This window comes from Sciurus carolinensis, chromosome 2, assembly GCF_902686445.1.
Source record: "Sciurus carolinensis chromosome 2, mSciCar1.2, whole genome shotgun sequence".
NCBI classification, from domain to species: Eukaryota; Metazoa; Chordata; class Mammalia; order Rodentia; family Sciuridae; genus Sciurus; species Sciurus carolinensis.
Genome location: NC_062214.1, coordinates 191,997,237 through 192,014,756, shown reverse-complemented (window position 1 = coordinate 192,014,756; position 17,520 = coordinate 191,997,237). Strand labels below are relative to the sequence as shown.

General features: G+C 36.9%; 1 protein-coding gene across 6 annotated transcripts in view; it reads left to right on the top strand.

The window, feature by feature from the left end:
- Positions 1–42: 42 nt before the first annotated feature.
- Atg2b (autophagy related 2B) overlaps positions 43–17,520 on the top strand; it is a 68,995-nt gene continuing 51,517 nt past the window's right edge. For 4 of the 6 annotated variants that reach the window (XM_047537219.1, XM_047537216.1, XM_047537223.1 and 1 more), the window contains exons 1-6: positions 46–667; positions 9,539–9,701; positions 12,007–12,159; positions 12,614–12,716; positions 14,438–14,600; positions 15,348–15,527. In XM_047537219.1, coding sequence (XP_047393175.1) covers positions 506–667; positions 9,539–9,701; positions 12,007–12,159; positions 12,614–12,716; positions 14,438–14,600; positions 15,348–15,527 — 924 coding nt within the window. In that variant the 5' untranslated portion in view covers positions 46–505. Of the gene's footprint in view, positions 668–9,538; positions 9,702–12,006; positions 12,160–12,613; positions 12,717–14,437; positions 14,601–15,347; positions 15,528–17,520 lie in introns of all 6 variants that reach the window. The other 2 variants (XR_007106604.1, XR_007106605.1) reach the window with 1 other exon arrangement.

Genomic DNA, 17,520 nt, shown 5'->3' with positions numbered 1-17,520 from the left:
CCTTCTTCCCGCCTCCCGGGCCCCCAGTGTGGCGTCACTTCCGCCTGCGCCCGGCCGCGCGCGAGAACCTGCGTCTAGCGAACGCGCTGGGAGCGCCCCGGGGCCGGGGAGCGCGCCTCGCAGATGACAACAAATTGGTCGTGTGGCGGCGGTGGAGGTGTCTGCCTCAGCCCCTGCCGCCTGCCTCGCGCTGTCTTGCACCCTCTCTTTGGGCGGACGGAGACCCCCGGAAGCCGCCGGGCCTGGGGCGACCGGCACTCCTCAGCGCCCGGTGTCCGCCGGGCCTAGCGCGAGCGGCGCGGCGCGGGCGATGGGGTCGCCCTGAGGGACCGCGGCGCCGAGCGGGCATGCAGGGGCCGCCCAGGGCTTAGACCCGCCGCGGCCTGGGCTCGCCGGCCGCACCCGAGCGCCGCCGCCCCCGGAGCCCGGCCTCCGCGCGAGGCCGGAGCCGCCGCCGCCGCCGCCGCCGCCCGCAGCGCCCCCGGCCCAGCTACCAGCCCTCATCATGCCGTGGCCGTTTTCGGAGTCTATCAAGAAGAGGGCCTGTCGGTACCTCCTGCAGAGGTACTTGGGCCATTTCCTGCAGGAGAAGCTGAGCCTGGAGCAGCTCAGCCTGGACCTGTACCAGGGCACCGGCTCCCTCGCCCAGGTCCCCTTGGACAAATGGGTAAGCGCGGCGGGCCGGACGGGACTCGCTCCCCTTCCTTGGGAGACCTGAACGTGCGTCCTCCGCGGCTGGCACGTTCGGTCCCTCCTTGGGGTCGTTTGGACCCGAGTGCGACCGGGCTCAGGGAATTGTGTCAAGTGGGGTGTTTAATCTGTTTGCAGCCAGGTCGGCTCCCCCAAATCACGTGTTCCAGAAACTTCACAGATGCCGTGGAGTCTACGCTGTGGGAGTAACCGAGTCAGTGCCTTGGGGTCTGTGAGGCAGGCCAGGGCCCAGGAAAGAGGTGGCCAGCCCTGCCTTTTGGGAGGGGAGGCGCCGCGGGGTTCCGTGGCAGGCAGACCCCATTTCGTTGGATGACTTTCCGGATTGATGAAAGATGTCAGGATCCCAGTTGTTTATTTTGGGGTGGCTGCTTGCACAGCGCGTTAGCCTGGTTTGTCTCTAAAGCATTTGCCGTTGGAAGAAAGTTGGGTGAAGGCCTCCTGTGCCGCCTTGCCTGCGCTGCTTGATTATACGTTTTCAAGGCCAGTTTGTGTAGCCAGGCTGTGAGTGGCTGTGTGGCCCTGATAATGCTGTGTAGTTGTTATGCCTGTTTACTTCAAAGCAGGTGTTGCAAAAGCGCTGAAGTTGCGATTTTCAGTCGTTTTTATAGTCTGCCTTCTACTTGTCATCCAGAGGCTGTGAGTTGACTCATTGGGTCCTACAGGCTTTTCATGTATATTTCAACTCACCACCTACAGTTGTATGGGCATCTGCGGATTGAATGCATAGTATTTTACGTAAAGTCTGTTTGGTCTTCAGTTGGACAAGATTAGGGTGGCTTCTCCCCTTCTCCATAGGAAAGCTTCAGTTATGGTAGTACCTTATTATGACTGTATTATTAATTTGTGCTTGGGCGTGTGAATAAGCATATAATTGTGTCAGTAAGTAGGTGACTTAAACTAGAGTACTTCAATTAGTTTAAAGAACCCTCGTTTGAGTAGCAAAAAGACTTAGTCGAACACCAGGGTTGTCCAGGTTGCCACAATTAGCCAAATGATAGTAGAGGTAGAATTCACCAGAGTTTAATATGTGATGTTGGATATGTGTAGTATAAATGCAATTCTTACCAGAAGATAGAGATTCTGATAGTTAGTTTTGAGTTCAGCAACCCATGATTCTATGTTTTTGGTGCACTTATGAATAGACTTTTTTGAAGGAGGAGGGTTGGGCCTTTACTTTTTTGTGGTGCTGGGGATCTCGCACATGCTAGGCAAGTGTTCTACAACTGAGCTTTATCCTCATTCCTGGACATTTATCAGATGTCTTTTGTAAGAGAAGTGACATTGTATGCATTATTCTTTTAATGTCTTCACATCCTAAAAGATAGGTATTATTTCCATTTTATAGAAGTTAAATAATTTTCTCAAATCACATAGCTAGCAGGTTTTACAGTGAGAATTAAAATCTAGTTCCTAAACCCATGTTTTTTTCATTACATTGCATAGTTTAAGACTAAGAGGCAGTCAGCTAACAAAGGAACTGAAAGGTGCATCACAGAGGAAGAAATACGAATAGGCAACAAATCTATGAAAAATGTTCAACATCTCTAGCAATTAGAGAAACGCAAATTAAAACTATACTGAGATTCCAGCTCAAGCCAGTCAGAATGGCAAGTAACAACAAATGTCATTAGGATGTGGCGGAAAAAGTTACACTCATACATTGCTGTTGGGACTGCAACTTGGTGCAACTATCTGGAAACTAATCTGGAAAGCAGTATGGAGATGAAAACTTGGAGACACCATTTGACCCTGTTATGCCTCTCCTCGTGTACCTGGAGTACTTAAAATCAGCATATTACAGTGATGAGGCCACACCAATGTTTAAAGCAGCTCAATTCACAATAGCTAAGCTGTGGAATCAACCTAGGTGCCCTTTAACAGATGAATGGATAAAGAAAATATGGCATATATACACAGTGGAATATCACTCAGCCATAAAGAAGGATGAAATTATGGCATTTGCCAGTAAAGGGGTGGAACTGGAGACTGTCATGATAAGTGTAATAAGCCAATACCAAATAACCAAAGGCTGAATTTTTTCTGATTTGTGGATGCTAACACACATTAAGGGGGGCATGGAGAGAATAGAAGTTCATTGGATTAGACAAAGGAGAATGAAGAGGAGGGAGTGTATAGGAAGAAAGAAGGAAAGAATGAATCAGACAAAACATTCCTATGTTTTTATATGAATACACAACCAGTGAAACTCCACATCATGTACTACTACAAAAATGGGAAGTTACAAGCCATATATGTATAATATGTCAGAATACACTGTCATGTACATCTAAAAAGAACAAAAGAAGCCAGTTAATGTTCATTGAGCACCTATTTATGTCAGGCATTGTTCTAGGCCTTTTCATTTTTGTGCTTTTATTTCATCCTTGTCGGAAATCAAACGATGATATTTGAAGTTTATACATTGACTTCAGGATCATTGGCAAAATAATTTATGACTAGATTTAATCCGAGGATTATTTTGTTCTGGTAAGGGTTATGCCAACTAAAATGTTTATGCCAACTAAAATGATACTGTCAAAGCTTCCAGTAACATTTGCTGTTGATTTATTTATTTTAGTGTGCTATTGATGATTAAGATAAATCTTGATGTGATACTTAGCTATAACTATTCAAAATTGTTTCCAAATTCAATTGCTTTTGATACATGTTTGTAATTATTTTTATAACTGAAAAAATGATACCTTAAAGATCCATAAATCCTAATGGAAGAATTGCATCATTGGCTATATTACTGATTTTTTTTTTTTGGGGGGGGGAACGGATAACTAGGAATTGAGCCCCGGGGCACTTTACTGCATCCCCAGTCCTTTTTGCTTTTTATTTTGGGATAGGGTCTCTTAAGTTGCTGAAGCTGGCCTTGAGCTTTGGATGTGCCCCAGCCTCCCAAGTCCCAGTGATTACAGCTGTGTGCCATGGTGCCTGGCTAATGGCTCAAATTTTTTTTTTTTTTTGATGTTTTAATTCTTAACTATTGATTATGCTTAGGATTTTTTTTTTGCATAGGATTTTATTGAAATTGGTAGTGGCAGTTCCTTCTTCCCTGATCTTTATCAGTTATTTTGCTAATTGGAAAGTGCTGCAGAATAAAAAAGGTTTATTATTTTAGATTTAAAACCTTTCCCCCCAAATTCGTTGTTCGGAAGACTTTTAGATTGGTAGGGATAGTCTATCCAAATTTTCAGACCTTTTGTAACCTGTGTAACATGTGTCTTCTAAATACAGACTGTGTTTAAATAGACACTTTTTAAAAAAAGTCATTGTTTTCAACAACAAAGTTGTGGAAGGAGGGAAAGATTTCCAAGTAAAGCTTTTAAAAATGTTTCCTCTTTATAGTACAGGTATTCTTTGAAAAGGAGTTTTTTTATTTTTCATTATTAAAATGTTTTCCTTGCTTTCAAAAGGCAGATTAAATATATTGTTTTTTGGGAAAATACCTGCAGGTATCATATACTAGTGGTAGCTATTTGTCATCACGTAAATGTTTGGCATATTTAGAACTACTTACACTGTGTAAAAGTGAACTGCTTATCCCTAACAGCTTGTAAATACTTGATGACAAGAAAAATCAGGAAACCAGAAAGTTATTTTTCACTCAATATCCCTTTATAAAGATTCCACCGTTTAAAGGTCTGCTTTTAGTGTATAGACTGTAAGCCTAAGTAAGTTTGAGTATGCTGAAATGGAACGTTCACTTGAGGACACTGCTCTTAAATCTCCCCTGTTGTGGAACTGCTGGTCAGCTCTGTACAGTGCATATGCATGAAAGTACTCATGCCCATTTATATACTAACTATTAGTACAACTTTGTAATGTAACCGTTGAGACATTGAATGTAGAATGTCTGATTTTTTTTTCTTGCGTTCCTGTGAATCATCTTTTCCACTCCCTGATATATATACCTCATTTTTGAAAGAAATGCCTTAAAAAGTTTGTGGTGGGAGGGGGAAGAGAAGTGAGGGATTTGGAACTGCTCACAGTTGGAGTGGGTCATTTCATTGTGTCATGAGTTCCTTGTCTCTAGAAGTGGGCAAAACATAGGAAGGAAGAAATCTGTTTGGTAGGAGGTTGGATTTAATGAGTCACCCACCCTTCAAGCTCTTTAAGGATATGACTTTAATTTTTTAAATGGAAATTCTGGAATAAATTAAATGCATTTATTGAGCTTAGCATGTGCTACTGTGAAAGACTTAGAGATCTAATAGTGAACTTTTCTCACAGGAACTCAGTGTGGTACAAGATAGACATTAGCAACTCAGTACACTGAAGTCTTTTAAGTTCAGTTTAATGATTTTTTTTTTTTTTTTTTTTTTTGGCGGTACTGGGGATTGAATGCAGGGCCCTGTGCTTGCAAGGCAAGCACTTTAAAAACTGAGCTATCTCCCCAGCCCAATTTGTTTGCTTTGATACTTATACCTTGTTGATATATATAATAAATTGTTTTCAGTTCTAGAAACATTTATTACTAATAATTTGTCAGATGCTATAGTAGAGACTAGAGTGTGTTCTCTTTTTTTGTTTGAATATGTGCATGAAACTCATTGATAACCGAAAGCAAAATAACTTTAAACAGAAGAAAAGCCTTAACGAAATCTACAGGAGGACATTTATTTGCTGAGAATTTCAAGTGGTTCCACTTTTAAGGATTTTTGAATCACATGGATATACTTAAGTGAACCAGTGAGGAAAATGTCACTGGACAACACAACAAGGAGTCAATTTGACCAAGTGAGGTGTAGAAGCTTATCCTGTTCATATTGTATAGTAGACTGGATTTGCACAGTCTGAATTTCATAGTACCTTGTGAAACAAGACATAAGGGATTTTGTCCAAGTGCACATAAGACTGTAAGTGTAGCCTGTTTACACATTGTGTAATTAGGTAAATTGCAGCTTATTAGTACAGTGTAAATTCTTTAACTGTTGATGCTCCAGAACTACTTTCTTTATATTTACCACATTTTCTTTTTAATATTACTCTTCAGTGCTGTAATAAAACTTTCTGAACCATTACATTAGAAGTTTAGCCACAAAATTGGGACAGAAAATTTGGTTTGTACTCATCAAAGCCTGTTTCTTAGATGGTTGTCTAATGTTAAGATTCCCATGTTGCAAAGACTAAGTCAAAGTGTACATTTAAAATGGTTGATATATTTTCATTTGTTCATTTTAATTATAAAACTAATATGTTTATTGCAAAAACTATCAAACAGAAAAGAAATATGTAAAGTATGAAGTAATAGTCCTTAATCCCTTCTCTTCCAGAGAGAACAATATGGCACACAAATTTCAAATTTTTAATTATGGAAATAATACATTAAACAAAGAGTTTTGAACTTCTATAGGGTCAGGGAACTAAGAAGGAAATTGAGATTGGAGTGAGTTTAAGTTTTACCATGTTGATTTTTAGGGGTCTTTGGAACATTCAGGTAGAGGTGGCAGGAGGCAGTGGGATTAGAGGAGGACTGGAGTTGATAAGAGACTGGGAGCATCAGAGTTGATCAGTAGTCAGCAAAACTGGAAGGAGATGGAACCACTCAAAGTAGATGCAAAGTTAGGTGGGTTAGGTTGACAGAAATACAGCTGAGGATGAAATACAGGTGAACACATCAACTTTTTAAGTGGCAAAGCGTTGGAAAAAAGGTGGAGAGTGAAGTGTCACAGAAGCCAGGGGAAGTTAGAATTTCAAAACGGGGCAGAGGTGGTCCTAGGGCTGGATAGAGATGAGAATTTCAGGAAGAGAAGGACTGATGTCATTGCATTTGTCAGTTATTGGTGACTAAAAGCAAGTTCAGAGGAGTAGAGGATTAGAAGGTAGACTTAATTTATGGTTTGAGCAAATAGCTAATTTGACTAAAGAAAGATAAATGGTATGGATGACTAGAGGGAACATGGAATTGAGGTAAGAGATTTTAGTTTACTTTTGAAAATAATAACTATTGTTAAGCACTTTCCATCTCTACATGCTGTAACTGGGCACTTTGTCATATGTTATCTTACTCTAAATTGGGTAGTAACATTTCCTTTTTACTAGTAAGTTGTTTACTCAGGCACAGTAGTAGAAAGCAGTACAGCAAGATCTGAAACCTAAATCTGACTTCTGTGTTCTTTTTGTATGCCACATTGCCTTGAAAGATGTAAGAAACCTAAGCTTCTCAGATATTAGCAGCACTCAGTTCTCCTGGGAATTTGCTAACATGCAAACTTCTGTCGCTTTCCTACAGATTCTGATTCTAGAAACTCAAGAATCTGCATTTTAAAATAAGCATCCTAGAAGAATCTGATACATATGTTCTGACTGCATTTTGAAAAAGAGATGGAGTTTTTTTTTTTCTCATTTAGTTCTTTTTTTTTTTTTTTTTTTTTTTTTGGGTGGAGGAGTAGTACTGGAGATTGAACCCAGGGCCTCACACATGCCAGGCAAGAGCTCTACCATTGAGCTACAACTACAGTTTGTTATTTAATTGAGATAGCGTCTTGCTAAGTTGTCCAGGCTGACCTTGAAGTCCTCCTATCTCAGCCTACTGTGTAGCTGGGATTACAGTTGTGTGCAACCTCACCTGGCCTCCATTTAGTTTTAAAAGGCTGGTCTGCAAAGCCCAGTACTACATTTTTGAGAATTATGATATGTTACTAGATGGTTTCGCTTAGCTTCCTCCAAAATCTTCCATTGTAAAAATAAATTTCTCTTTTTAATTTTTTTTTGCAGTGATTAATGGAAGACCTTTCACAAGTTATTTAATTTTTTTAGTCCTCAGTCACCATATCTGTAAAATGGGCACTAAATACCCAATTCAGAGGGCTTTTGTGAAGACTAAATGTGATATTGTAGGTATAAAATAGTACAGTGTGGTGTCCTGCATGTAGTAGGTGCTAAATGTTAATTGATCTAAATTAGTTCTTGCAGATTTTTTCCCCTCTATTTGAATTCTGATGCCTTGATTTAAACTAGTGAAGATACATTCTTTCCCTAATCTTATGGAATCATCTACTAAAAAGGAACATATATTTTAATGTTTGCTTTTCTTCATACTGCCAAGCACACCTTGAATTTGTAATAGAGCTCATCATTTTACCGTGTGGGCACTCAACATTTCAAAAGTATTCACTTGGTACCAGGTACTATGTTAGTCACTTTACGTGTACTGTTTCATTTGTAGTCACAGTAACCCTATGAAATGAGTACTATCCCAATTTTATGGATGAGGAAATTGAGACCTGGAAGTTAGAATCTTGTCCAAAGCTACCCAGCTAGTTAAGTGATTGAGTTAGGACCTGAACATGTGCTTTGTTTTAAAGGAATGGTCTTCAAACATGTTTGCTTACTTAGCCCTTAAAAACAGAAGCAAAACAAAATTATGTATTCCTTGTACATTTTAAAGTTGACTTAAATTTTTTCATAAGTTTAAATAGTTGTAGAGGATAACATTGTGTCATAAATACTTATATAAAAAATATAGCTTTTTCATCCAGTAGGATCTCAGTTTCCACCATTAGCCATTTAAAAGTACTCAAAGCCTAAGCGTGGTAGTGCATGCCTATAATCCCAGTGACTTGGGAGGCTGAGGCAGGAGGATTGCAACTTGGAGACCAGCACAGCAATTTAGTGAGACCCTTTCTAAAAAAGGAAAAGGACTGGGGATATGACCCAGTGGTTATGTGCCCCTGGGTTCAGTCCCTGGTACTTAAGTAAGTAGTAAGTAAAAGTGCTCAAACTTTTCATTAGCAGTTGGAATTTTACCATATCTTTTTCCATTAACTTCATATGTCCACTCTCTTTAGAATTCTATTGTAATTTATATATTTTATGCTTAAAACTTACTGATTATGCTTTCATATTTCTTTATAATAAAAAGGTACAAATTGGAATTGATCATAGTTAATTTCCCATTAATTTTTTTTTTTTGCATCAAGTGAATACTTTCTAGTATAACATTTCAATTCCTTGAGTGATTCCATCATGATTTTTAAATTAGTGGTTACTGTAGGGTTTACCATATTCATCTTACCAATACCTTCTTCAGTAATCACTAGGCTTTAACTGTTGAGATTTTTCCTCTGGATTGTGTTGTTATTACAATTTCTATAAGTTTACAGTTGATCAAAACAATATAAGTGTATTATACATTTTGATAAATAAATTTTTTTATTGGAAATATATTAACAGAAATAAATTTCTTAACAATATGGATGGATTGTTTCTCCCTATATTCTAATTAGTTCTTGCATCCTTAGTTGCATACAGTTAAACCTAGAATTCAATATGCCCTGGCATAAATTTCATTCTAAATTTTAAAAATAAATCTAAACTTGAGAAATACTGATCATAAATAAATAAGAATTTAGGAATTTTGCAGTAGTAATGTAATTGAGTTCTTTGAATTACTGGGATTGTCATGTCAAAATAAATAAAAGCATTAAGATAGGGAACGACCAGAAAATTACTGCTGGCCCTGCTTCTATATGCTGTTGCCTCTGCATGGGTTACCTTTCTGGTTAACTCCTGAGCCTCTGGTCTCAGCTTAAAAATCACACTTTGTCTGGAGGCCTGCTGTGAAACTCCAGGTTAGGTTCTATCATGTGCTTAAAGAGCCCTCTCTTTCCTCTGTCACAGAATTTGTCATTCTTTAACAAAAGTTGTCTCTCTTGTGTACCATTTTGTAAACTTAATGAGGACTGGAAATCACCTTTTATTTTGGTCTCTGCTTTTCCGTGCTTGACACATGTGTGGGCATATTCACACCTTTGAAAAAGTTAATTTTATGTTCTCATTCGTGTGATTTCAAAAGGAATTTGTTTTTTCTCTTTAGTGTCTCAATGAAATCCTGGAGTCAGCAGATGCACCTTTAGAAGTCACTGAAGGATTTATTCAGTCAATTTCTCTGTCAGTTCCGTGGGGCTCCTTGCTACAGGATAATTGTGCACTGGAAGTAAAAGGGTTAGAAATGGTCTTCCGACCTAGACCTCGCCTAGGTAGGTGTGTTATATGTTTCTGTTTTATTTGCTTCTGTTTTCTCCCTACAGAGATTGAGAAAGTAACCTAATGGTTTTATTGATTTGCACTGTATATTTGAGATTTTCAGTTGATAAGATATTAGGATTTGGTTCTTTATAAGGATGTGTGTGATATAAGAGTTATTTCTTTCCCTGTTTACTCACAGGAACTTTAGTGTACATATACTTGGGTTTATTTAATTATTTGTTACCTATTATCTAAAATTTTAAAGACCCAGAATATTGTCACAAAACAAGGAAGAGTACTCAGAGCTATTTTGATATAAATAAGTAAGGTAAGCAGAGAGAAGGAAATGCTCTTCTTGAGAATGCCTATTTATAAATGTAGAAAAAATTGGTAGAATTAGATAGACTTGATAAATCTAGAGTGAAGAATATGTAGGTATGCAAAGATAAACGTTTTAATTCCAAATACTGCCTGAAACTCTAAAGTTCAAATTTTGCTTAGTAGAATTATAGTGGCCTGTATTTTGAAAATTGATGATATAATCATGGAAATCCTCTTTAATAATCTGATTTTTAATTTATATGAATATTCTATATTTTAACCATGGCAGGTAGATACAATACTTCCCTGTGAAAAAAAAGTCAAACTTTAAAATATTTTTCCCTTTTAAAGTATTCCATGAAGAGGGCTTGTAAATTCCATTTTGGAAGGCAATAATTCTAGTAATTTTGTTTGTTTTGAATACCTAAGGAGGTGCAATGGAATTTTCTTGGGAGGGAAAGTCTGGAAAGAATTTTTTACAGTTAATGTGTTTCTGCCACAAACGATGCTCTTTTATATTACCTACACTTATACCAATTTCCGAAGTCTATGTCATCTGCCACCTCTGCCAGATTTCTTGTTGATCCCCTCAGTTAGATAATTCTTCTCTTGGCTTTTATGATGTTTTCTTTTGACTTTCAATAGTCATCTATTAATTCTTCTTAGTCATGTTTTATTTCTTATACATTGTAAGCATTCTGAGGGCAAAATTTATGATTTATTTTTCTCTGCCCTACAGCATATTGGCAAACTTTGACCTGGAAGATAAATCAGGCCTGTTGCCTGTTTTTGCAAATAAAATTTTATTGAGACAGCCATGCGTATTTGATTTACTTTCTATGACTACTTTAGCACTATTGTAGGAGAGTTAAATAGTCGTGATATAGAACATATTGCCCACAAAGCCAAAAGCATTTAATATCTTACTCTTTATAGGAAGATCATTGTCTCTAGATGGGTGCAGTGGTGAACACCTGTGATCCCAGCACCAGAGGCTCAGGCAGAAGGATAGCAAGTTCACAGCCACTCTCAGCAGCTTAGCGAGATCATAAGCAATTTGGCAAAACCCTATCTCAAAATAAAACCTAAAAAGGGGCTCAGTGATAAATCACCTCAAGTAATCCTCAGGAACAAAAAAAAAAAAAAAAAAAGAGAGAGAAAGTTCGTTGATCCGTGCTGTGTAGTATTTAGAACAGTACCATACATGTATAAAAATACCTATTCAATTCTTGTTGAGTGAGTGTATGAATAATTGATAAAAGTAAAATATACAGGGAGAGCACATGCCTTTGGATTTTTTTCTGGGCTCTACTTTTCTTTTTTGTTCTCAGTTATTATAAGGTGACATTTAAATCTCAGTGATCTCTAGAATATTGTTTCCCTGTATGATACCCTAATGTTAAAAATCTACCGAAACCAGGCTTAGTGGCGCACACCTTTAATCCCATTGGCTCAGGAGGCTGAGTCAGGAGGATTTGGAGTTCAAAGCCAGGCTTAGCAATGGTGAGGGTGCTAAGCAACTCAGTGAGACCCTATCTCTAAATAAAATACAAAATAGAGCTGGGGATGTGGCTCAGTGGTTGAGTGCCCCTGAGTTCAATCCCCATCCCCCCCAAAAAAACAAAACAAAAAAACTACTTGAATTGAGGCTATAAAAACAGATTTGCTCTATACATGGGAACTGGGAAAAAATGATTAGTTTTTCAAAGTCTCCCTGAACTCATTGACTTTAAAATAAGTGTCATAAATGCAAACTTAATAACTATATATTAATAAGAAATCTACTTGAAATGTGTTATTATAAGAAATGGGGGTTGTTGGGCTAGATATGATGATGGTCAAATTATATTGTTATGCTATGTGCATGTACAGATATGTAGCAACAAATTCCATCATTATGTCCAACTATAATGCAGTGATAAAAAATGGAAAAAAACAAAGAAATGGTGTTGTAATTTTGAGAAATTATTTAGGATTAATCTTTATTTTCTACAGCAACTGGTTCTGAGCCTATGTATTGGTCAAGTTTCATGACTAGCAGTATGCAACTGGCAAAAGAGTGTCTTAGCCAGAAATTAACAGATGAACAAGGAGAAGGATCCCAGCCTTTTGAAGGACTTGAAAAATTTGCTGAAACCATTGAAACAGGTTTGGCATTTTTGATCATATCTAAAAATTCAGATTTTATTTAGTAATTTAGTACCTTAATAAATTAAGTCTTTTATAAGGCAGCTCTCTAGGAGTAATTTTTAAAAGAATTACTGTTCTCATTTCAGAACTTTACAATTGGGGTTATTTCATTTAATTTCTTTCCCCCTAGTGTCTCATTTGTTTAATTTATTACATTTGCAAAATGATGTGATTAGAGTTCAACAGACAGTGTGTTAGTGGTTGTTCTAAGTGTCTGTTGAGCAATAGCTTGAGTAAGTGTTCAGTAAGCGTAATATTTATTTTAAAACTCAGAATTTGGGGATTTTAATGGAAAGAAATCTGGCTTTTTTATTTTGTAAGTTCTTATCAAACTAGTATTTCTTTGTTTGATTAGAACTTTTTATTTAGTAGATGTATGGTTCTTCCATTGATGATTACTTGTTTGCTCTAGTACTAAGAAGAGTAAAAGTCACTTTTATAGACACTGTTTTGAGAATTGAACATGTGCCAGAAAATTCCAAAACTGGAACAGCCCTTGAAATTCGAATAGAAAGGTAAGAATTTTTGTATTTGAAAATAACTGTATTCTAACTCTCATATTACACTTCAAAATGCTGGGCTATGGATGTGACTCAGTGGTAGCGAGCTTGTCTAGATGTGTGAGGCCCTTGGTTCAATTCCTAGTATGGCAAAAATAAAAAATTAATTCAGGGTGCTTTTAGAGACTAGAGGTGATGATATTAAATTAAAATATTATATAACTTCAGAATAAAGTCATACTTTTCAAGTTATAGTCTAATTCTGTTATTGAAATTGTATATGATACTATGTTGAATTCAAAGTAAGTAATTTTCTTTCAGTTATCAAATCAAAGCTGTAAGTACTTGAGTGCTATTAAATTTAAGACTCTCTTCAGAGTTTGCATTTTTCTTCATGGAGCAATGCAATATGTAGGTGTGTTTCATGAATGTGAAAGAGTGCTCTGCTGCGCTTAATCTAAGTGCTGCTTGACTGGAGAGTGAAGGCACTGTTTCTTTTGAGAATTCTGTAAGCATTATTTTCAGGTAAATATCTGCAATATTGATTTACTTAAAAAGATATAAACATGTGGCTTTTCATTTTCTGTTGTACCCACTTGGTGGCACCCCATAAAAGCCTGAAAACAGGTTTATTTACACACACACACACACATAGATGTTAGGTTGTAACTTCACCAGTGTTGGTGCTGTACAACCTGATAAGAGAAACGAGCGGGCTGAGGTAGGTACACCAAGCCCCAAAGATATGTATTTTTTTGTATCTGCAATTGAACCCAGGGGGCACTTAACCACTGAGCAACATTCCCAACCCTTTTTATGTTTTTTTTTTTTTTTTTGTTGTTGTTGTTGTTGTTTTTGGGTACCTGGGATTGAATTTGGGTACTCTAACACTGAGCCTCATCCATAGCCTTTTTTATTTTATTTAGAGATAGGGTCTCACTGAGTTGCTTAGCACCTCACTTTTGCTGAGGCCGGCTTTGAACTTGAGATCCTCCTGCCTCAGCCTTTTGGTGTACCAAGGTGCCTTTCCCCCCACTTTGTATATATATCTATTGGAGGCATTTACCAAGGTTTAAACAGATGTATTGTGGTTTGTTTTTTCTCAAAATATATCTATTAGTTAAACAATTATTGTTAATGATCTTTGAAAATAGGGAACATTGCCTTAGATGGTATATTAAACTGTATCTAACATCTCATGAATTTGGAACCACATACTTTATCTTATTTAAAATGAAGATTTGGTCATACAAGAATTTGAGAAATGCCATTTTCAGACTTGTGACTTGAAACCAAATGCTGTCTCACTGTTACCAAGAGATATTTTAGGAAATTGTAGAAGAACTTTTCCTTGAAGGTAACTTCAGGAAGTTATTAATTTTTTCCTTCAATTTAAGAGCCTTATGAAGTTATTTTTCTTGGAGTTTAAGGTCTCTAGGAAATATTAACTGAAGTGTGATGATTCTGACCTCTTTTAGAGAGAGACATTATTATAACGCATATTCTAAGAAGTGCTAACACCTGAAAACTTCTTTAACCTAAAAGATCTTTTTTTTTTTATTATTGCAAATAAGTTGTCCTAGGAGTTTTGTGGGTTGTGTGTGTGTGTGTGTGGTGTGCTAGGGATTGAACCCAAGGCCTTGTGCATATGAGGCAAGCACTCTATCAACTAAGCTTTATCTCCAGTCCTGTCCTAGGAGTTTTGTTCAAATGCTCCTTTTGTTTTTAATTTTTAGAACTGTATACTGCGATGAAACTGCTGATGAATCCTCAGGAATTAATGTACATCAGCCCACAGCTTTTGCTCACAAGTTACTTCAGCTCTCTGGAGTGTCTCTCTTTTGGGATGAGTTTTCTGCATCAGCAAAATCTTCCCCAGTGTGTTCAACTGCACCAGTGGTAAGAAAAACAGAACAATCCCAAACTTGATCATGGATTTCTAGAAGGTTTAAATGAGGGCTATTAAATTTTTCTAGGATGTATAGTATGGGCTGATGCTTCTTCATCTGATTTGCAAGTTAACACAGATATTCAGTAATGGGGATATGTATTTCAGAGATTTAAAAATACTTGTATTTAGTGTCTTTCTTAACAGTTTGCTAGCTGTGTGTTAGTTTGACAGAAATGTTGGCAACTGTGTCTTGGGGCAGAATGGCTTATTGATATGTAATCCTTTTATAATATAAACTGGAAATTAAGCAGTATTCAAATTTATCTTACAGAATAAATGTATTGCTGAAAATTTATCTTACAAATTTTGCCGTTTAAAAAAAAATCTGTATAATTAAGGAACTCTTTAATTTCTTCCAAGAGCACAAAATCTTTATAGATCAGTCATTCCATTATTTATCTTTTATGTTATTTCACAAATCAGGTATTCTTAATTATAGTGTCTGTCAGATTTTCTTATTACCTTGAACAGATATTGTACTTTTTTCATAAACTCCCTTTCTGTGTTATGTCTTCATTTGTAGCCCAGCGTAGTACTGTTTCATTTTAGCTATCCGATACTAGTTTATCCATTATAACAATATGGTTTTGCATGTCAAATATTTTATTCTTAGTTGACATTTTATATTTTGCATTCTACTCTATTAACACTAAGATATTTTAAATAATTCTTCTATTCTTATTGCATTATTTTAGGAAACTGAGCCAAAGCTGTCACCTAGCTGGAACCCTAAAATTGTTTATGAGCCACACCCACAATTAACTAGAAATTTACCAGAGATAGCACCATCTGATCCAGTGCAAATTGGTGGGTTAATTGGTAGGTTGGAGTTGAGTCTCACATTGAAACAGAATGAAGTACTTCCTGGAGCTAAGGTCAGTGTTTATTTTGTCTAATAAAACTATAACTGTTCTTTAATCTGTGTATCCTGAGCCTCTAGTTGGGTACTGTGGATTGCCCTGCAACAAAGGCATCTCTTTTCTTGGTATCAGCATTTTACTTTCACTTGGAGCTGGTGTCCTGGGTTCTCACAATTAAAATGAGGACTTCCTTGGCCTTACTGCTGCAAGTCAGGTTCTATGAAGGGCAGCCTCCTGTACTCACTCTTCTCATTCTAACATTCAAAACCAAAAGCATGGTTTCATCGGTTAAGATAAATAGGAATTCGTTAATAACATGTCTTTCTGTTGTCATAAAATTAAGAAGTTAAAAAGAAAAAGAGATTTGAAAAGCAAGTTGATTGTAGAAGTGTTTATGTAAAATTTTCCATCCATCCATATTTTGAATGGAATGACTTTTTATAGTAGTGCAATATTTATGAAAAGATACTCACTTTTTATTTCTCTCAGCTTTTTGAAGACATCATATAAAGACAATGAAAGATACACTAAGGGGTATGGAAATTGCTATGGGAATATAGAAGAAGGGTCACTGAATGCTGTATGTAAATATACATAGAAAAATTTTCAGGGTATTGAGGAGTCCTCAGAAATCTTTCCTTGGATTTGGGACACCTGACTGGAGTTGGAGGAGGAAATTGAGAATTAGAATGAAGACAGTCCTATTACTGATTATTGCCCTCCCACTTCTTCACTGCCTTGCCCTTCCTCCTTTAACCAGGATTTCAACATCTTCATGAACTAACACTAGAGGATCCTTAAGGGAGTAGGTAGATGTAGGTGTATGTGAACACCATGGGAACTCCCCTGCTATGGCAACATCCTTGGGATACCAGCACATTGGTGGTGTCGTTAGGGAATGTATTTCCCATTTCTTTAAGAAGAAAGGGCCATAACAATAACTTTCATAGTTCAGTTTTTTAAAATTTTTTTAGTTGTAAATGGACACAATATCTTTTATGTGTTTATTTTTATGTGGTGCTGAGGATTGAACCCAGTGCTTCTTGCATGTGAGACAAGCACTCCACCACAGAGCTACAGCCCCAGCCCAATAGTTCAGTTTTGATTAAATGTATATCAGTCTCAACATTTATGTTTTTGATCTTTGTACACACCCAAAGTTTTTTATATTATGTATTGATAGGTATACGTTCTTGTCATATTATACTTTTAGACTTTGTGTATAAGGTGACAAATGGACATCTGGAAATTTTTGTGTGGCAGGATTGTGTACCAGCAGATATTTGGTATTTGGAGATACTATCTTTGCCTATATAGTAACTTGTGTAATAAATTGGGTACTTGAAATACATTTTGTGTTTATTTAATGGAAATGAGTGCTAAATGGAAAAAAAAAGTTCTGGAGATTAGCATTGAGAAGCATAGATCTAATAACCTTACTAGAGTAGATAAGGGGTGGCTTTATAATAGTGTGCTCTAAGTGTTAGTCTCTTTCCAGTGTTCATTAAATTAAAATCTTTTAACCATGCATTCAAAAGGTTAAGAAAGGCTTCATGCTATTTTTTTAGTTCTGCATGAATAACATCCACATGAGTAGTGTGTAAGTCTGTCCAATCTTAGTGTATGTTTTCAGTAACACATTATATATGAAAGTAAAGGACTGCCTGGATTGAATTTAGAGAGATTTTGTTTTAGCTACCATGTTACACTGTGTTGAAAATTTTTTGGTTATTTTATATTTCCAAAAGGAAGTAATAAGTACTTTGTCTTTTGTATGCCAAATTCAGAATTTACTAATAACAGAATGTTTTTGCAAAAATTAGAAATGCAACCCTTGATTATCTATCCTAATGAAGATCAGAGATTGTACTTTCAATACAAAAACAATTTTAAAAAACCATTAAAAAATTTGGCTTATGATTAGAAATATGTTTTCCTACTCTCCTCAGCCTTAATCAAGGACATGACTTAAGGTGTCAACAGTTAGCCAGCAGCCCTCTAAAATGGT